The sequence below is a fragment of the Alosa alosa genome, chromosome 4 (genome assembly GCF_017589495.1).
Source record: "Alosa alosa isolate M-15738 ecotype Scorff River chromosome 4, AALO_Geno_1.1, whole genome shotgun sequence".
Lineage (NCBI taxonomy): Eukaryota > Metazoa > Chordata > Actinopteri > Clupeiformes > Clupeidae > Alosa > Alosa alosa.
In genome coordinates this window covers 1,484,900-1,507,640 of record NC_063192.1, presented here as the reverse complement: position 1 = coordinate 1,507,640, position 22,741 = coordinate 1,484,900, and the positions used below count along the sequence as shown (strand labels likewise).

Genomic DNA, 22,741 nt, shown 5'->3' with positions numbered 1-22,741 from the left:
GGTAGCCCCTTAAATAAATAATGAACAGTCCCTAATTGATTATAGCCTGTAGGCCTACACCAGCAATTGTTGAACATATACCTGTACAGGACATTGACAGTAGCCCAGCCTAACAAGCAGATGTTGCAAAAAAAAGCGAATTAATCAGAAATAAATAATGTAATCTGCATCGCTTTATTTAACAAACTGCAAGCAACAAGAGGGTTGAGTTCGCTGTGAGGCCAAACCCAAGAGCAGAGCCTATCTGCTAAGGCACTCGATAGGCTATAACGAGCTGTCGCCTGGAAAGACAATAAGATGCTTTCTGAATAGCACAGCCGAAGACGGCTCTGGTCATCCCATACCCTCCCCCACTTCCTGTAGCCTACCATTATGACTTTGCCGTTTTGGGATATTAAGCTTTTTTCACGTTAAGCCCCCCTCCCCCACCCCTTCTTTCACAAGCAGTGGGGGCCTTGGGCACAAAGTAACACTTTTGGTAGACAAAGGAGGGTTCTCAGCGCTTCTGTCGTTTGGCCACAACGGTGCAACCAGGCCAGGACAGATATTTTAGAGCAGGGGTGTCAAACTCATTTTCATAGAGGGCCACATCATTGAATTTATAGGTTACTGAGGGCCACATAATCGGCGAACATGTGCATGGTGCAACCATGAAATCGGTATTGCAGTATGGCTTATTCAAAATTGGTGTGTAATGGTCCTAACCACTTTAAAACAGTGTGGCTGAAATAAAAAACAAACAGCCTACAACAGTAACATTTTCAAATGCAACTTCTAGGCCTACAGTATTAGTTAACAACTGATCAATATGCATTCATGGACTGACATTGATGAGAATAAACTGCAGTCAATAATGTGCATAACAATGTCCATAACACATATCACCACTAAAATTAACTGTGGCTAAGAAAGGTACTGTGAGTGAGGAGTGAGTGAGTGAGTGAGTGAGTGAGTGAGTGAGTGAGTGAGTGAGTGAGAGAGAGAGAGAGAGAGAGCTATGGTACGTAGGCTACACCCACCCACCCCACCCCATAAAAAAACAAATTCAAGCGTGTACAATATTTGTCCGTTTCCGGTTTTAGGTCCGTGCATTGCAAAAAAAGTAGCCTACATAGCATAACAATATCCACATGCAATAATACAACAACAACGTCTACGATGACCTATTAATTTGGACAAATTGATACAGCCCTATAGCTAAAGTTACCTTTAGTTTTGTTCTAGCGTACCGGGACGTCTGGCTTTAAACAGCTGTAATCTAACGTTCTGACAAGCACACCAATTGCCTACCTTGTTCTTGCCCATCTGGAATAACTCCATATAATGTTCTGCACCTTTTACTAAAGAATAAAGAAAATTAAGAAGACATCTGAGCTGAACCGGCATCTCTCCTTCTCTCTAACACTTTTTGGCTTTGGCTAAATATTTCTAAAATCATTTGAGTTTCACTAGTCACATGTTTTAAGAAGCAACACTTATTATTGAACTAATAACAGGGCCCGTCCTATTTCTCCCCCCTTAAAACTTCCACTAGGTTTTGATTGCCCTTAACATTAAAGCCCCCTCGACAAGGGAAGTGGGGGTGAAGATCTTTCCCTATGAATTAGGACACCACTATATGCAAATTAGCGTGATTAACGTGCTCATCTACGCCACGCCAAGAGCCGGCGTGTCTACCGGTAGTAGCCTGCTACTATTTTCATTCAGGAACATGCCCCTTCCAGCGGTCATTGTTGTGTGGGCTGTGCTGGTTTATCCACGTCTGGTTAATCAACAAAGATATTCATGTTCATGTGAACGCCAGAACATACACCCTAAATATTGACGAAACTACCCAGATCGATATATAACATTATTTGATGGGCAGACTCTCTCAAAGCACTCAGCAGATATCATGAACATCGTTAGCTTCGTGAGATATTTTTGAATACTTTCTAGTGTTCAAAACTCAACAGTCCATCAGATGTGCATCAAACTAACATATTCCAACATATTTCGAAATTTTAATATGCTTATTTGTGAAAATATATGAAAGATTTGGCCGGCTCGCTGAGCTCGCACGGTATCCTGGGTAATTTCATCTCCCACTTCGTTTTAAGCTTGCATCAGTCCTGGCTATATTTTGAGGGTTGATTTTAAGGGGGAAATGGCACTTCCCCTTGCTCCCTAAAGTAATGGGACACCCTAGCCCTACACGTGCACGCGCAAAAACGAGGGTTAGGGCAAAAATCTAGGGGTAGGGGAGGTATTGGGACGGGCCCAACAGACGTGTGTCGAAAATTGACTTTATTTTCCATACGGAGAAATAACATATGCAGAGTCTACCAAGGTCAATCTTGCCAAAAAAGTCCTCAAACCTGAAAACACATGAGGCAAAAGTGCAAAAACATCACAGATCACAAAATCATATTTTTGTATTGCAATCATTGTAGCCTACAGTTGTAACAGCGCGTAACAGTCGTTTTACTCCCCGTATGCGCTCATTATAAAGAACGTTTAACGTGTCCCAAAAACAGCTATCAATTAATCACCAAATGTCTTATAAACAAGTATTGCCAGGAGCAACACCTTGCAAAAAATTATAACAATAGGCCTAGGCCTTTATATGGCTCTGCTCCTGCCTAGATTCGAACTCAGAACTGCCTGAAAGTTGCAGACCTGTTCTGGATATACGTGCATTAACCCACTCGACCGTCAGACAACGCTATCTGCTTCGAGTAGCCTATTGGGTAGGAATGTAGCCTACACTGGTTGCTGTGGCACAGTCTTGAGTGACCGAATTAGTTTTCCTTTGTCATATGAATGCTGTCATTTTGTTAACATTACTGTTAAGGAGATGCTGTAGGCAAAGGCTATATTTCAACCTCATTAGTGTAGTAAAAAAAAATCAGAACTATTCACAAGGTTTCTGGGCAGCATATTTATGTTCTGTTAGCAAGTTTAACTTCTCATGACTACCGACAAAGTAGCCTACTGCCAGCTGACGAAGCTCTCATTTTAAAACATTACTAAGAGACAGGCACTGTACAATCAAGAAATCTTGCCACTGAATCCAAAACTATGTTTAACATTATGTACAAAGCTTGGGCTACAGTGGACTAGCATGTTGCAGGGGCTGCTAAAAAACACAGAGAAACGCACTGAAAACTCCGCCAATCACAGCCCTTGCTGTCGAATGCGCCGTCCGGTTCGACCGTGGAACGCCACAGCAGACTATGCTGCCCCCAAGCGGCTGCAGTTATACTTACATTTCACCCAGCTGCGTGAATCACCTTGATCGTGAATGAAGTGTCAACTTTTAACTGGGACCCACTGTAGGTGCATTGAGAATTTTCCACGAAAATCTCCGAGATCTACACTTTAACATTTGGAAAGTCCAACCAATATTTATACCACTCGCTCACTGTCTATATGTCATTCATGGTTACCCTGCACACTCATCTCTCCCATGCTGATTTTTGTGTAGGCTAGCCTTATTTTTTTTATCTTAATTAATTTTTGTCTTATTCAGGCGTTACAGAACTTTCATCACAAATAAAAAAAATGACAATTTAATTTGTTTGTTTGTACTTAAATTAACCCTCTAGGCGCCACGGTCGAGTTTACTCGACAAGATGCGGTACTGAATAAAACGGCCGATTTAGTCATATAGGGTGTCATATCGTCTAATGGCATCAAAAAAGTTTACCCGAAATGAAGTGTTGGGTCTTCTATTCGCGGACCCTGATTCTGAAGGCAAATATCTGCCTTCAGAAAATGACGGTGATTCGTTTAGTGAGGCTTCAGATGCGTCCCTGCCTTGCAATGATGCAGCTGGACAAAGTGAGAGTTTAGCTTACACCAAGCACAAACGTTGAATCGTTTGCCCAATGTCAGTGGTGGGAATAATGTTTCACGGGGTTGGAGTGTTCATCGGGAAGTTAGCAGGGTGTTAGTGGTGTGGCGAACGAGGCTGGAGGTAATGTCCATGTAGCGCTAGCTTCTGTCTTCTGACCGTGTGCTTCTCCGCAATCGTGGCGACAGTAACGTGGTGGAGCCTTTGTCTAATGCCACTGGGTATGTTAGACGAGGTCGAAGTGCTCATAGGACAGTTAGGGGGGAACGTAGAGGCAGTGTGGGGAGTCGCAATGAGAATGACAGTAGGCCTAGTCCGAGCTGCGCAAATTCTCTCCACTCGGCGCGCGAGGCAGATCTGGCCATGCTGCTCGCAGCATAGGTGGTGACACGGGGCAGGGGAGCCATTAGGCTACGCATAGTCTATCACAAGATGATGGGAATGCCGGCCCTGTATGGATAGGGAGTCATTATCTCTACAGCAAAAGGCCTGCTACATAAAAAAAAAAAATTGTCAGCCATTTATTAGTAATGATTTACACTGTTGATTTGCTACCTATTTCCCTGACCATTTAGGACATACACTAGGCCTATGTGTTCTTTTTTTGTGTGTTCATGTCCTTGTGATGTGTGTGTCTTTGTCAGCTAAGAAAAAAAAAAAAAAAAAAAAAAAAAAACATCAACAAAAACAACAAAAAAAAAAAAAATACTAATATTGTCTCTTGTCTTGTCTCGACATCTCACTCCTGATCTGTGCCTTGCCGTGGCAAGTGAGCTTTTGAACTAAACAGGTCTTGTCTACTTGTGTTTGTGTGTCATCTGAATAATATATATATATGTTATGGTTATGGTTATGGATTTAGCAGACGCCTTTGTCCAAAGCGACACATAAATACAAAACAACATAATAATATTTAAAATTGAACAGGGAACAGATTAAAATGTAGGTCAAATATAGTAAGGAGAATAGTTGTAGTACACAATAATATCAATTCAAGCAATAGCCTAATAAAAGCAATGTAAAAAAAGGGGAAAGGCAATAATAAAACAATAATGTCAATTCAATCAATAATATAAAAACAATGACATGCTAAGACTACATTAAGGAGAATATCAATAATAAACAATAATGTCAAATTAATTAACAGCCCAATTAAAATAAAACAACATTATATAAACCATAACACATAAGCTTAAACAACTAAGTATATGTTGAATAGGAATGTCTTTAGACCCCTCTTAAACGACCCAAAACTACCACAGGAACGGAGAGCACTGGGCAGTTCATTCCACCAACATGGAACCACTGAAGAAAAGAGTCTGGAATTAGACACAGTTTTCATGACTGGTCGACACAACATACGCTCACCAGAAGACCGCAGTGGGCGGTTGGGGATGTAAGGCTTGATTATTGAATTAAAATAACTAGGAGCAGATCTAGTTAGTGTCCTATAGGCCAAAGTGAGAGATTTAAATTTAATTCTGGCTACTATAGGGAGCCAAAGGAGAGTAACTAGGAGAGGAGTTACATGTGTCCTCTTTGGCTGATTGAAGACCAGGCGTGCTCCAGCATTTTGAATCAGCTGTAATGATCTTGTTACACAAGCGGGTAAGCCAGCTAATAGTGAATTACAATAGTCCAGCTTAGAGATGACCATGGTCTGAACAAGAAGTTGTGTGGAATCTTGTGTCAGATAAGGTCTGATCTTCGTAATGTTGTAAAGCATAAACCGACATGATTTTGCAATAGAAGCTATATGCTCAGAGAAGTTAAGTCGGTCATCAATTACAACGCCCCAAGTTTTCGTGCCGCTCTAGTTGGGGTCAGTGAAGTTGAGTCAAGCTGGATGTTAATCTGTTGGGGAATAGCTGTTTTAGTTGGAAACACCAAAAACTCTGTTTTGAGAGATTAAGCTGAAGGTGCCGATCTTTCATCCAGGCTGAAATATCCTTAAGGCATGCAGAAACGATTGGGAAACACTAGAGTCATCAGGTGGGAAAGACAGGTAAAGTTGAGTGTCGCCTGCATAACAGTGATAGTCAAATCCATGGGGAGCGAATGGTATCACCTAAGGAAGTGGTGTAAATAGAGAAAAGCAAGGGTCCTAATACTGATCCCTGAGGCCCACCTGTGGTGAGGTCATGAGACTTAGATACCTGTCCCTGCCAAGACACGTTGAAAGAACGCCCTTTAAGGTAAGATTCAAACCAGTCAAGAGCTTTTCCAGAAATTCCCAGTTCAGATAGTATAGATAGGAGAATGTCATGGTTAACAGTATCAAAGGCTGCAGATAAATCTAGTAGAATTAATACTGATGACTGAGCAGAGGACTTAGCTACTCTCAATGCTTCAGATCACAGACAGAAGAGCAGTTTCAGTAGAATGACCACTCTTGAAACCAGACTGCATAGATTATTCTGATGAAGAAAGTCACAAACTTGCTTGAAGACCACTTTCTCCAAAACCTTTGACAAGAAAGGAAGAAGGGAGACAGGTCTGTAGTTCTTCACCTCAGTTGGATTAAGTGTACTTTTCTTTAGCAGAGGTGTAACCCTAGCCTGTTTAAAAGAATAAGGAACTATTCCAGAACTGAGTGAAGCATTAAATACATGTGTGACTGCTGGTAGAACAGCGGGTGAGATAGACTGTAGAAGAGTGGATGGGACAGGATCTAATGGGCATGTCGTTGGACGACATCGCTGAAGCAATTGAGAGACTGCTTCCTCATCAAGAGGAGAGAAAGAGTCAAATGATGCGGTCATACTAACACAAGGCAAAGCCCTCCTTATAGGAGCATCAAACTGAGCACTTATTTAAACCAACTTTTTCAGTGAAAAATGTTGCAAAGTCATTTGCTGACAGTGAAGTAGTTGATGGTGGTGGTGGAGGATTGAGAAGAGATTTGAAAGTAGAAAAAAGTTTTCTACTGTCAGTGGCGCTCTCAATCTTGCTTTCATAGAATGCCTTTTTTGCAAGTGTAACAGTGGATGAAAAGGATGACAGCAAAGACTGGTAGTTACTAAGATCATTTCCATCTCTGGATTTACGCCATTTCCTCTCAGCAGCTCTAAGTTCCTTTCGTACTGAGACTATACTGTTCGTCAGCCATGGATGGCGAGGTTTAGAACGAGTAAGTCTTGAGGAAAGAGGACATGCTGCATTCAGACAAGATGCCAGTGTAGAGCAGAGAGTCTCTGTAGCGTCATTAACCTCAAGTGCCAAGAATGAGCTAGGAGTAGGTAAAGCAGATGTTACTAATGTTGCAAAATGGTCGCTTTGAGAGGCTTCTGAGATTACGCCGAACAAAATTATCGGAGGAGGAGCTGCTGGGTTATCCAGGAGACGCACAGAGAATCTGATAAAGGGATGATCCGATACATGTAATGGATTAACCAAAACGTTGTCTGTATTACAGTTACGTACCAGAATTAAATCAAGATCTTTACCAGCCTTGTGAGTAGGAGCACTGTGGACACGTGTGATGTTAAATGAGGAGAGTAAGGACAGGAAGTCAATTGAAGACGAGTTATCCAAATGAATATTAAAATCGCCAAGGATTAATAATGGGCATGCATCCATTGGAATAGCAGACAGTAGAATGTCCAACTCGTTCACAAAGTTCCCAAGTTGTCCTGGAGGGCGATAAATAACCACCAAGTATAATTTGTATGGTTCAGTTATCATGATGGCATGATATTCAAACGAGTTGTGGACCTGAGCAGGCAGCAACTGTGTAAACCTCCAATCATCAGAGAGCGAAAGCCTGTCCCCTCCTCTACCAGACGAACGACTGGTATGCGAAAAAGCATAACTGGTCGACAACGCTGCAGGCGTGGCAGTATTCTCCGGCCTAATCCACGTCTCTGTAAGCGCAAGCAATTGAAGCGATAACTGTGAGGCCAGAGCAGGAATGAAGTCTGCTTTATTCACTGCAGATTGGCAATTCCACAACCCTACAGAAAAAGTAGGACAAGCCTGCTGAACTGATTGTTGCCTTTCAACACCAGTACGCTTATTAACCTGACCGGATACAGGGATATGTTGAAGGCACATTATTAGAAGGATTGTCAGCTAACAAGACAAGGTGAGACAAGAGTGAAACTTATCTGAGAGGTGCCTTGCTTGTGTCCTTGCTCGGTGGACTCGTCGCAGGTAGACTCGATTCGTCTTCACACGAGTAAGTCTTCACACGAGGACGGCTGCACACGAGCGCTGACGCTCCAGCACAATAACCACTTTAAATGCTAGTCCTAATTTATCACGCGGAAAACCACCCCCTCTAAAAACTCACGACACCAAGGCCAGTCTAAGCGCAAATAAACAGACAGCCGTAATGAAAACAATATCAACTACCACTACCCACTACGGCTAATAACTAGTTTACCAACTTGTAACTATGACAACTACATAAACAAATCCCTTAACAACACGAGACTCCCATAAAATTAAAACTTACAGCAAGTGCGGACGCAGCTCCAGAAAAAAAAACAGTTGAGTTCAGTAAAGCTAACGTTAAGAATCTACTTAGTCCAGCTACACTTAAAAACACCACCCCCTCTAAAAACTCACGACACCAAGGCCAGTCTAAGCGCAATTAAACAGACAGCCGTAATGAAAACAATATCAACTACCACTACCCACTATGGCTAATAACTAGTTATGTGCCCCATACATGGAATCAGAGTGCCTACTGTATGTAGTAAATGGAAAATCTCTACAGCAAAAGGCCAGCCTACCGCTACATGCATTTGGTGTGTTTCTGCCATTTATTAGTTATGATTTATACAGTTTGTTTACTAATTACTATTTACCTGAGCATTCAGTATTGTGCAATATAGCATACAGAAGGTGAGGGACATTTTGGGGGAAAAGAAGTGGTGCATTTTATCATTCAAACATGCGACTTTTCATGAAAATTCTATAATCCAAGATGGCCGCCACCATTTGACGTCATAATATGCTAATTAACTAATATAAACATTTAATTTCTACATACACTTTGGGTCATCCTTAATGTTTCTCTAATTTACAGAAAGTCTCTATCTCTTATCACTTTTAAGATATAGCCTTTTGAAATGAAAATGTCAAAATCGAACATTTCGAAAGAAAACCTCTGGCGCCTAAAGGGTTAACGTAAATGTGTTTCTGGTTTATCCAATGAACCGATTGCAGGTCAAGTCTATTTACAGAAATGTAGGGGGATAAATGAGCGGCCCCTCGTCTAATGGCATGACCCTACAAACGATCAATTTCGAGGAAAACTACAGGTGTTTTGACAGTCGACGGATTTGCGTGGTTGCTTGCTGTTTTACATATGGATGGAAGGCAGAGAGCAAGGTTAGCGGAGCTAAAGCATTGACATTATTGAAACTAGTAAGCTAGTCTGTTGATATGTAGCCTAGGCCTAGCCTAATGACTAATTAGTGGGCCACTCAGGCTGATAAATGGATGGTGGAACTCGTTGGAACTGTCTATATGTAAGCCTATATAGGCCTACTTTAAAGGGACACCAGGCAACGTTTTCGTGTTAATTACTCATCTTCGTAAGTCGGTATATGGTTAAATGACTCGTTACAGGGCAAATGAAGACTCTCTTGCCCGCCCCTACTGCCTGTAGGAAGAAGGGAGGGGGGGCTGGTGCCGTCAGAATTTTCCCGGTGGATTTTAGTGCCCCACTCCGCCCCTGGTCAAGCGTTTAAGAACTTGCATGTGCACTGATTCCAGTGTGAGGCTGGTTGGGTCTTGGGTGATCAGAATGAGGGTGCCGGTGACTTCTGGGTAAGCTGCCCACGCTTTTTTGCTTTTTTTTTGCCAATTCCATACATTGCTGATACAACATCACATCATGTGAACGCGTGGAAGAGGGGCAGTGCTTGACATTTTTGAGGTCCCAGCATTTCTGAGATGTGGTGGATTGGTATATCTTTATATGCCTTCCCTGATCCAAATCCAATCCACAGCTCTGAGAGGCTCTAACTCCTGGAACACTGCAGCTTTTGTCTGGAAGCAGTCCCTCTCCAAAACTCCAGAGATTCCAGACCCCAGTGAGTGGGGTTGGGAATGGAATGACAGAACCAAAGTCTGGGTGCCATATTGGACAGATCTGGAAGATGCCAGCAAGGGATGCTCACTCCTCCTCAACTGTGGCTGTGTGGTTGCCTGTATGGGCAACTGTAAGTGCCACCGAGCTGGACTTTGCTGTACCACATTGTGCAAGTGTGAGGGAGGCTGTACTAATAATGATGAAGAGTGAAACCAAAAATCTTTGAATAAATACATGATGTTTAAGCAAAGTCCTTTTAGGCAAGTCCCTCCACTCGGCGGCCATATTGCAACGCTTTTTGGGCACTCATCGGGCATCCATTTCGGCAGAAATGCGCGTGCGCAAGGCTTCACGACACCAATCTTGCTCCAGCGGTGAGATCACAACACATGACTGGCACGATGTCATCACAACACACCACATGATTGGCTCAATGTATTCACAAGTCAACATTTTGCAGCGGAAGGGGTGTGATTTGCGTAGACAACTGCCATATTGCCGTTACAAACTAAGCTCATGCATTTCTATGTAGGATTTTTTGAGTGCTGTATCTCCTCATTAGAAAGTCTATGGTTTAAGTATGAATTGTTTTTTTTTTTGTGTTATTTGACTAAAATATAATATTGATCCTTAATATGGTGAAATGCCTAATATACTGTAACTTTTCAAAAAATCAAAAACTTATCCAGAAGTGCCCAATCTTCATGATTTTTCACATATTCCTTCCCAGCTATTTTTAACAATCACTGGAAACATCTTTATTTACATTCACAGCCTCTTGTTTTAGTGTTACCGTTTACTCTGAGAAAGTCACAAGGTTCCCCTGGTTGAAAAACAATGTTTTTTTAACATTGTTAAATTATGGTGATTCACTAGTAGGGATGTCACTTTACGTTCGAAAATCGATTGCACAATCGATTGGACCAACGAACACAAGTTTCGAAAACTAAAATAGGGATTGTGAAAGCTAAAAAGAAAATTCCCACCAATTTTACACACCAGAAACAGCTGTTTCAATCGGATGCTGTGCTGCTGGTGTTTTGCCAAAAAAAATGGAGGACAATGCGATCAACCTGTGCGACATGAGAGACGAGTGATAAGCCCTAATAACTTGAGGAGTTCCATATGGAAGCACTTTGGGTTTTGGGTAGATCAAACTATGGAGAAGAACAAAGCGGTATGCAAACTGTGCAGTCGTGAGTTCCTACATAGGCGAAATTTGTTTGAGATTTTTAATCGTAAACAGTCACGTTGAAGCCTGCAGTAATGTTTTTTACTGATGGTATGGCAGTCCACTCTGCTTATTGTTTTTCGAGAATGCTGCACTCCTGTTTGTCATTGCGCACAAAACTTCACGCCAATAAATCATCAGAAATATTGCTGGCTTGTGCGTCTTCAAGCGCCCTCTTTACGTTCATCCTAATGCCTGTTAGTTGTCCGTGGATTAGCCTATATTTGGAGTTAAAAATGGAAACATCTTTAGACATAGAAAATCGATTTTACGATTCAATGAACACTTATGTCTCAAAAATCGAACGGGATTTTTTCCTCTGAAAAAACGTTTAAGGCTCTGCCTGGGCCTGGCTATGTTTGAACCGCCATTTGTTTGTTGTTTAACATGGACGTTTTAAGTTTTCCTATTTGAAATGCAGCAGGCTATGCGTTTAATAGCTTACTTTTCAAACGGTAGAGCCTGAGCCAGCGGACATATAATATAGGCTTACATATTAGGGCTTATTCTCAAATTCAGATTGCGTTAAGGGACGGAATTATTACCCAATTTCAATCGGACAATTTGACCGGAGAGATTTACTTTTGTCGGACATTTCATTTTTTTTCCGGCCAATGTCCGGTAATTACCGGACAACGGAAACCCTGGCACACACACACAACACACACGCACCCACATATACAAACACACCTACATACACAAACACACACACAAAAAAACACACACAAAAAAACAAAACAACCACACACTGTGCACACACTCAATTACAAACACAAAAAAGTAGGAAATGAACACAATTTGACAAACATGACTTATTTTTGTGGAAAATGTGCTGGACTGGGCGGCGGTCATATTTTGTACCGCTCTGCAGTGCATCTAGTTTTGTTTTTAACTGTAGTTAGCAGCAGACTCAAAGAAAGTAATTAATTATAAGTTACTTTAAATTGTAGTGAGATTACTTTTCTCATTAAGCTTACTCCTTTTGGAAAATAACTACACATTACTTTACTTTTGAGTTGGTCTCCTATTTTAATTTTTTCGTCCAAAATTGCACATCATCTACTTAGGAGGGCACTGCTCCCACATACTTTGGCCCATCATCAAATGCTTGACCTCTTTTTTTGAAAGCTGAGACCCTGTATAATTCTCTCAGAGACTGTGTGATGTACTGGCAAAGAGTTACAGATGCTTGAATGTTGCTTTTTCTTTCAGCCAGTAACATACATCTCTGGAACTACCCACATGTGGGCCCTCTAGGTCACCTAAGTAGCCTTGAAACACAATTGAGGCCTGGAACCAGGTCTTGTGAAGCTGTAACTCAAAGTAGATGACTATAAAGTAAAATATTTTACATTTTTTATTTGTGTGGGAATACCTACAGTGGGTCCCGGTTAAAAATTGACACTTCATTCACGATCAAGGTGATTCACGCAGCTGGGTGAAATATAAGTACAACTGCAGCCGCAGTCCTAGGTTGTAGCCTATAGCCTAACATATTTTTTGGAATCAATTTGTGGTGTGATTGACATCAGACTAGTCATTAGCTAGTTAGTTGTGCACTGTTTCCCACTCACTAGTAAGGTAACAAACAGCCTACTCCGATGAATTCTATTTTTTTTGCCAATATTCTTGTCGCCCTCCCAGAATTCTGAATATCTTTGCTCGCACACTGTAGGAACTGTAACGTGATTAATGACACTTACACCCAACTCTGCTCAGCTACGACTAGAGAAAGAATCTCCCGTGTGTAAGTTCACTCCAAGTTGGCCTACTCTATAAACTGCATGGCAGTAGGCTATTTCTATTTATCTGGCAACGCCCCTGATAAGATATATAAACTCACGCTATTGTATTATCATATATGTTTGGTAATGGCTCAACTGTCTCTGATTGTTCTACTGACTTGGACTGACTTGGAAACTGCGTCATGGAGGCAGTAAGTCAAGTCGTATCAAAAGTAGTAGTGGCAGAACTCCCAAGTGACACCTTGTGGTTGTTTGTGTCAACTGCATTTTGTGCCATTTCTGCTGAGAAAATGGGGTGCGTGATTCATGAAGGAACCCCTCCAAACTTAACTGGGACCCACTGTATGCATTTAGCTCAGAGTAATTTTTTTTAAAAAAACTTTCAGGCACAGTAGCAGAATCATGTGAAATTTTTATTGAGAGTTTTATTGCCAGTATGCATTTTAGGTAAAACAAAGGTATTTTTGGATTTTCCATCAAAGATTTTGCTTTGAGATGTTCGCATGAGTTTTGAGGGGTGTTTTCTAGGGTTGTTATGGTGAAATTGTATGTCACTGAAATGTCTACTCCTTGGCTACAAGAATATAGGGTCTCATCTTCGAGGCTTGCTGTAGACTCGAGTTATTGTCAATCAAAGCTGGGATGCCTGATCGACAGCTTGTTTGCCCGATTCCCTGTGGTTGCTTATATCTGGAGAACAATAGGTCTCTTAGACATATAGGTGGGCTCTAATTAACCAAAAGAGTCTCATAAACACGCCAGTGTGCGTCAACCTAACTTTTGTCAAGGCAAACAGCTTCCAGCACACGGGATCCACCGGAAAAATAAGTTTGCAAACTTTCTAATTCTTTCGTTTTTTTATGAGCTGGATTATTCACCTTATTCCGTGCGCAAACATGGGGGGCGCTAGCTTTGCCCACATTGTCACCGAACTTCCGATTGAGCAGTACATACATTGAGATAACAGAGCTCTATCGAGATGCCTGGCATCATATGTTATGGGTCATCCTAAAGTTAGGAACGTTTATTTAGGATTTTGGTGACTTAAGACATTTCTGTTATACACCTTTCCTATCTGAAGTTAGGAAAACTTTGGAGCGGCTGTTCTGTAATAACTTTCTAAACTAGTTACCATAGTTACCAAACAGATAAGGATTTGCGAGTTTCTCCATACGATACAGCGGCCACTGCCACATCGTCTACCCACTCCGTAGGGGTGAATAGCCTTGGATAGCGAAGTACAATATTGCAATCTGACCTCCTAATGGCATTTGTCGTTTCCTCCCAAGTTAGCCTGTCTATCCTCTTCTGCCGTGTTATCCCAATGAAGCTAACTAGACGTAGCTAGCCGACCGGAAGTTTAAAGACAACGTGGAATTTAAAAAAATGGGCAGGGCTGAATAAGGTGAATACATAGTCTCAGCTTTCAAACGATGTATAGTATCACTTTGGCGCTTTATGCTACGGTGCACAGAATTGATGTACAGTACGAGGGGATTAGTGTTCATTTTTTCACCTATTTTTAATTTAGTCTTAGTCTTGTGACGAAATGTCCTTTTAGTCTTTGTCATATTTAGTCATTCAAATATCAGTTTTGCTAGTCAAGTTTTAGTCAACTAAAAGTCTTGTCATTTTAGTCTAGATTTAGTCAAAAGAAAACTAAAGGTATCTTAGTCTTCATTTTAGTGAAAACATTTTAGTCTTTTTTTATAACAAATTATTTCTGATTACCATTTTGGTCAAATAGTGTTTCACACATCTCAATTTTCCAACAATATTGTGTGTCCACAGGGCAACTCGTCTGTTATAATTGCTCATTCTGATTTTTTGGCAGTCAGTATGTTTACATGCACAGGTAAGTCGAGCTACAGTTATAGCTCGGGTGGGATTTGACCATAGATTGTAAAAGATTTGACTGGATCATTGTCATGATTCTTCATAGACCAGTGTTTCTCAAAGTGTGGTTCGGGGACCACTGGTAGTCCGCAAGCTATCCCAAGTGGTCCGCGAGCAGACGTGGTAAAACATAATATAGAGGAGTTGTTTGCAATATTGAACCAACTTGTATGTAAATCCAAACAGTTCTGCAACACTGTCTATGTAAGATATGCCAGTTTAAATCATACAGTATGAATCCTCTGACACAATAAGCAAAGTGCAAAGACAATAAGCAAGGTGGTTCTGTAAGGGTCCTGTCGTGTTTTGTTTTCCCTGTTTAGTGTTTTCCTTCATGTCTGCTCCTCTTGTTTACTTCCTGTGTCCTGTTCCATGTGTTTCTGTTCCCTGTGCCTGTGTCTCTGCCCCTCACCTGATCTCGTTAGTCTGTTAGTTTAATTATGGTTTCCACCTGTCTCTTGTTTTACCTTGTTCATTGTCCACCTGTGCCCTGTTACCCCTGTGTATTTAAACCCTCTGTCTCCCCTCAGTCTTAGTCGGTTATTAGTCTATGTGGGTTGTGTTTAGAATAAAGATTCTTGCAGTTCAAAGATTCCCTTGCCTTGCCATACTTTGCCCTGCGTTTGGCTCAAGCCCTTGCAACCGTGACAGGTTCAGTGAGTAGGCCTATTGTGTAGGCTAATATAGCCTACTGTTGAAGTAGGTCTAATCTTTTTTTTTTAGCTAGATGGTCCGTGCGTTTCTTTTTTATTGGTTAGTTAAGTGGTCCTTTGTCTGAAAAAGTTTGAGAAACACTGTCGTAGACCCAAGTATTAATGTTTTACTCCGCCACGCTAGATGGCGATGTGCGCCCACACGCAACACATTCCCCTAACTCTCCATCATCAGTGTAACTAGTTAAATAGTTGACATTACTTGCTGAACATTTTCGTATGGATATTCTGGGGGATGTTAATTTGTATATGTATGAGAAAAGCTTCAACTTCTGGGTATGTAGCATTGTGGCATAAAGCTTAGTTAGCTGGCAGAAATCTCCAGTGTTCTTGTTCTATGAAGTTTCGTGTTGCAAAAGCTGCTGCACATGAATTCGTTCGGACTATTTTGAAAACGTAAGAGCTAGATATTCTGTATTCTCATTTTGTAGACGAAAATGAAGATAGATTTTATCTTAGTTTTTATTTCATGCAAAACATTTTAGTCTCGTCTTTTTTCGTCAACAATAATGCATCTTAAGATAGTCTTAGTCAGTGTTTCAGGACATTAGTGCAGTCTCGTCTTAGTCATAAAAAAAAAGGTCGTTGCCGAACATATTTCCTCTCGTCTGACGAAGTTAACACTAGGGGGGATGAGGGGGGGCACTGTGACGCGGTCGGTGCCGGGGGAGCCGACGCTTATTAACAGACTCAAAATGTCATTACAAGTGCTTAGCAACATGAACAGGGTCCTTACATGACACCACTGTGTATGGTCAACTTAGAAATTGTGAAGAAACATATAAATCCAGTGTTTGTACAAGCAGTCACATAGCTCTGTGTCTTTAAAGTCAATCTCATGCCTTTTCCCATTTCCACGGAGACCAAACATGAAGTTTGAACATGAAAACGATGATTGAGCATTGAATTGGTTAGATATTAATATTAATGACAATGTAACAACATGGAAAAGGTCCAAATGAGAGCTACAGCAGGCACAGCACAAACGTAACTTAAAAATAAGAATAACTTGTTAATGCATGCTTCTTACCGTTTCTCTCTTTAGCTTCTCTCGCTTGCGAATCAGTTCTACAAGTAGTCTGGCTCTCTCCAGGTCATGTCTTAATCTCTGCCAAGCCTTGAGCTGTTCCTTCAGAGCTGCATGTTTGTCTTCACTATCTAGTCTCTGTGGACGCATGAAAACATGTTAACAAGCCAATAAAATGGACTGGATCCAGACAACATAAACACACTTGAGCTGCTTTCAGACATGACGTCCGGACAATCCCCTGATAATTGGGCCTGGGGTATGGTGCACAATATAGGTATAGGTATACGTATTTCTGCATCGGCCCCACTTGCCCAAAGATGCACTTGCTAGAAGATCCCGGTGATTGAAGATTGCCCTTTTCTTTCTCGTTATCGTCCTAACAGTGTTTCCTCTATGTTCTTGTTGGGATGGCGGCCCGCCACGGCAAAATTAATGCCTCCACGGTGTTATTATTATTACCTAGGTCCAAATTCAGCTATAGGTTCCATCAATGGGTTATATGTTCTATCATGGGTTAATTCTTGGGGGAAATTCTCCCATCTAGTGGTGAAATGTCATACACTATTTCATGCAGGAGGAATAATAACATTATTCGACATACTGTACAAGACACTTCTTCTATTTCCGTCCGAAGAGTCAGAGATCATCAGGTGATTCAACATTAGGGGTTTCCCTGCAGCCATGAGCACAACTCGGTCATTCGGTAACTGACCGACAAACGCTAAAGGCAGAGCTAGAATTTCAGGTATGTCCCTCCTTAACTAATGTGCTCTAAAGATGGAGGCCGAAACATGGCTGCCACCATACAGACAACTCGTATGTATTCTGAATGCCAGATTCTACGCTTACGAGAATACTTTGATTTGTTGGTGGAAGTAATTACACATGAATGAGCACATATTTTTTTAAAGAAAAAATGGGGTTTTGCTAAGAATCGACCCAAAAAATTACACAATGTAGCTTTAAGAAAGATATTCTAGTTTTTGTTAATTAATTGTCAATGTATTGATATTGTAATTTGTACCTTCTGATATTTAATCTGCCCCCACTGCTAAAAACAAATCTAGAGGAAACACTGTCCTCCTACTAGCTGATGAATGATAATCAAACTTGTGTACAATGTGTACAAACAAGCAAATAAACAGAACCACTTACAATTGCAGGAAGCACTTGTTCATTGGTGCGCTGAGACTGAAAGTGTGTCTGAAGCCTACGCAAGAGTGGCACTCCATTTCGACTCTGCCTCTTCAGGGTCCAGTAACTGTGCAACCGTTGCATGAACTGACTCTTCCTGGGCACAGTCAAATTACCGGTAATTTTACTCAACCTGTCAAAATTAAATGAGATATTTGAATTTAGTGTGTGTGTACCAGTTAATGTATTTTAAGTTGCACATCTTCATCATCTGAGATAGAACATTTTAAAGGACATACATTTCAGGAATGGGATGTCATTGCATCCTTTATGAATTTTTATTTGATGAAATGCATATTTGGATGTGAGTTTAACCTAGCAACCAGCATAGCAACCACCACAACTAACCTAGCAACAGCCAAGCAACCACCTCATATACCCTAGCAACAGCCTAGCAACCACTTCCACAGTTACAACCTAGCAATCAATGGGTTTAACCTAGCAACCAGCATAGCAACCACCACAACTAACCTAGCAACAGCCTAGCAACCACCTCAAGTACCCTAGCAACAGCCTAGCAACCATGTCAAATACCCTAGCAACAGCCTAGCAACCACTTACACAGTTACAACCTAGCAATCAACATGGCAACCAATGAGTTTAACCTAGCAACCAGCATAGCAACCACCACAACTAACCTAGCAACATACTAGCAACCACATCAAGTACCCTAGCAACAGCATAGCAACCACCATAACTACCCTAGCAACAGCCTAGCAACCACCTCAAGTACCCTAGCAACAGCCTAGCAACCATGTCAAATACCCTAGCAACCACCACAATGTCAACCTAGCAACCACCATAGCAACCAACAGGATTACCCAAGCAACCAGCATAGCAACCAAAGTCAAAGTCAAAGTCAAAGTCAGCTTTATTGTCAATTTCTTCACATGTTCCAGACATACAAAGAGATCGAAATTACGTTTCTCACTATCCCACGGTGAAGACAGACATATTTTACCAATTTTAAGTCCACAGACATTTTGGACTGACAACCACTCAATTTGGCATAACAACCAACATATGTACCCTAGCAACACTATTGCAACTATATCTGCATTATTTGTTTTCACTTTGTATGATATGTTACATAGTATTTTTTGCATTTTCATGCACTGTATTTCCTTCAGGAAATGCTTTTCTAGTTCTTCTTCTAATGCAGATAATGCAGCTTCAACCGTTTAATGTAGAAACTTCATTCAAACTATGTTACGTAGGTCTTAATTAGGACATGTGGGCTTTGTATTTTTCATCTTTGTAACTTTTATACTTTTTAAACTACTAATTAAAAACTATTAAAATTTCCCCATTGACTTAACATTGGCCTTTATGACATCAGGAACAATGTAAACAAATAATTGTCAGTCCATTCTGGCTGGAACTGAAACTGCGTTTCTTTTTTGACAGAGACATCGCTAACATTAGGCTACTGCTGCCAACGCGTGAATTCCTGTGTAGGTTATGGGTGCGTACATAAATTGCCATTCCGAGCACAATCTGAATTCTTTTTAACTGTTATTCTATTTTCAGTGTCAGATTGAATTTACGAACCAAAATAACCTCGTAAGCAAACTGTGACAAATTATTTTAGAAAAACTAAACTTGCTTTGCTATGTACAGTAGGGGAAATCAAACAGTTCCCATGTCAGTGTTGGACTATGGAGATGTAATAATGTAAGATATGCTGATACCTTCTTCACTTTAAGCAGAGACTTTCTAATGAGACACAGAAGTTAAAGAATCTCCCAAAGAAATGTATGGGTTTAGTTTGTAACGCAAACACGGCTGTCGTCTACACATATTCCGCCCCTTCCTCCGCCAAAAGTTGACATGGTACCAATCATGTGTTATGATCTCGCAGCTGGAGCGAGGTTGGTGTCGTGAAGCCTTGCACATGCACAGTTCTGCCTGAAACATTGGTCTATCATTGTGCAACCAGATTGATCACTGGTGATGGCTATGGTTTAAAAGTGGTCACCTTTACCAGAGAGTTGTGATAAAAATGGATATTTATCTATAGAGCAAAAGCTGGAAACTTACCATCTCACATTTCAATGATGCTTGACTGAAATTTTAGTCCCTCTGATCTGATCAAATGACTATCTGACCAGGGACCAAAATTTCAGTCAAGCAAATCTGTTATACTCAAAATCCCACAAATAAATCATACAAAAAAAAAAAAATGACTATCTGAGGCTCTAAGTCCCACATGGGAAAGCCAACCTTTTGCTTAAATGCCCCAACTGGAATAATCTTCAACAAACTGTAAACATCAATTTTGTTCTTTCCTATGGACAATTCAAAACTGTAATCTCTAATTCTTCATTCGTCAACAATGTATTATGCATTTTTATGTTTTATATTGTTTTGATAAATCTATATTTTATATTAACATTTAAGTGATTTCAATCTCAGCATCATTGAAAATGAGAGCTACTCTCTTTGAATTTCCCAGAAATCCAAAAGAAAAAAAGAAGAAATAATACAGCATATTACATTAAATATTACATAGAGTGTAGCGTAATGTAAACAAATGGCACCTGCCATCAATTTGACAATAGGCACTAATGCTCACGAGATTGTGTGTGAGATGGTTTACAGTGTAAGGATAAGCACCTGTGTGGAGGGATGCATGGAACTGACACCACCGGTGCAGCTGCTCGCTTCTCCGCCAGAATTTTCCTTGCTCTTTTCATCTTCAGTCTCGACTTGGCCTTTGCCCTCTTTGCCCGCTCAGAGCTCCACCCACCTTTACCTTCCTCCTCTCCAGTTACAATGAGTTCATCATCTTCATCCCCCTCTCCTCCTTCGCTGTTGGATGATCCAAGGCTCCCAGTACCCAAATTTCCTCCTACTGGCCTGGCTGTACCAGGCGGGGTATGAATATCACAATATGCTGTCTTTCGGACACTGAAAGAGGTTCCATTAGCTCCCGTCTCCCGCACTGGCTCCATCTTCATGTAAAGACCTGCCTGCTGGGCACATGTCACGTGAAAGGCAGTGTAACAGTTGGCTTTGTGGCATTGAATGCATGCACCAGAACCACGCTGTTTGCAAATGTAGCAGGTAAGCTTCCAGCGTGCAGGTGGGATATGCTCGATGCTGTCTATGGGCTCCAGAAAGACCGTGTTGGCAAAGCATACCTATAACAGACAGATGAAAATGTTTATGTAACCTCTACAAAAGTCATAACTTCAGAGGATTCATAACAATGCATACACTTTATTCAGGGTACCTCCAGGATCCTCCAACTTAAATTCAAGACTTTTTAAGACCTCTTTAACACGACTTTGAATTTAAATTTAATACCAACTTTTTGTACCCATTCGCACCGATTTTTTTTTCCTTCTATAGGCCAAACTGAACAGGTTACAACCAGGATAGCCTACTTCAGTGGCACTGTATGTATGTACATTTAAGAACAAAATGATTATTATAAACGATTATTTTTTAAACAATTAATCTAGCGATTATTTTTTCGATGCATCGATTAATCTAACGATTCATTTTTTCAGTCTGATTCGATTTCGATTCGATTATCTCCACATTATGGGTTTGTGAGGGAATCCTAATAACGCAGTTAAAAGGCTGCTGATGCGTGGATGCAATTCATAACGTAGTTACCTAGTTCAAATAACGGTTCGTACTTCTCCTTGGGACAAGCACTTTTTGAGTCTTGGTTAATACTTTTCTGTTTACATCGTGATTTTGCAAACATCAGAGTCAATAAAATGAGCCCTGCATGAGTAACGAAATTGACAAGCAGCTGTAAGTAAGCATGCTAAACTTGACATCCAAACAGTGTTCTAACGTTAGCTTTGAGATACTGCTTGATTGCATAACTTAACTTAGTTTAGTCTCTTCAATGTACTATGTTGTGATAAGACCTTAGCAGAGTTAACTTTAATGCAGCAGTTTTGAACAAATTTGCGCAACATGGTCACGATGCCAAGCGGATTTAATAGCAATTTAGCCTGTTCTATGCAGTGCTTCTATGTAGCAACAACAATCCTTCAACAATCGTGAATATTTTGTTAAATGCACATGTTTACTAATCATAATAATCGTAAAGTAAAATCGTAATTATTCTTCAGACAATTATCTTACCACCAAAATCGCTTCTCGTGACATCCCTATTTCATTGTAAATCAAATTAATTTGTTTCTCCTTTTTACAAATGTAGGCTATGTGTCTTCATACAGATTAATTTAAAACATGTTGCAAAGATACTGCATCAATCCGTAGTGTATTTCATTATGCTACTAGGCTATTTGCTTTGTCTTGTAGCACCGCCACATAATTTATATAGGATTCACTAATAAACCTGGTCAGACAATAATTAGTAACCAGGTGATAAGTGTTTTCCACATTGTTCGTTTTCCTGTCCGTTTTCTTTGGTTTATATGGGGTGGGGGTCTGCCAAACCCGTCAACTGATTGTCTAACCCGTCAGATGACACACTTATCAGCTGGCTGTCATACCCGTCAGCTGATTGTCTAATGCAGCTGACGTACCTATCAGTTGGCTGTCAAACCCGTCAGCTGATTGTCTAACGTGTCAGCTGACGCACCTATCAGTGGATGCGGGAACTTTTGAATGACTTTAAATGAGGTACGAGAAGAGGAAAGAAGGGTGCAAAATGCTCGGGGAGTCTAGGCGAGACCTGAGATATCGGCCGACTGGAACATAAAGCTAATTGTGTAAATAGCTAAAAGCCACACCGTTTGAACGGACGACAAAGGACCTAATGCGATCGTTGCCGCGTTGGAAACCGGTAAGGCTGATCTATTTTTGGGTTGCTGAGGTTGTGTAGCGGACACAACGTGCTTTTCTTTTCTTGTAGATTCTTCGTCGTGGATTACTTCCTTTTTGGTTTGTTGATTATAAAGACTGGGTCGTGGTGATTTTTCCGTTGTTTTTTTTTCTGTGGATTCATTGGATTATTATTTTTCAGGTGAAGTGACTTTGGCTGAAGCTATGAGCATACATGCGCTCATTTGTGCATACAATCAGTTGTCGGGTGTGTAGTTACTACACATAAACGAAAAGCGCCT

The 22,741-nt window shown here is 40.8% G+C and overlaps 1 protein-coding gene across 1 annotated transcript in view; it reads right to left on the bottom strand.

Annotated features, from left to right (window-relative positions):
• brpf1 (bromodomain and PHD finger containing, 1) overlaps positions 1-22,741 on the bottom strand; it is a gene marked incomplete in the record, with an annotated part of 174,779 nt that overhangs the window by 65,725 nt on the left and 86,313 nt on the right. The window contains 3 exon segments of the mRNA XM_048240776.1: positions 16,494-16,628; positions 17,649-17,820; positions 20,304-20,830. Of these exon segments, the coding sequence (XP_048096733.1) occupies positions 16,494-16,628; positions 17,649-17,820; positions 20,304-20,830 (834 nt within the window).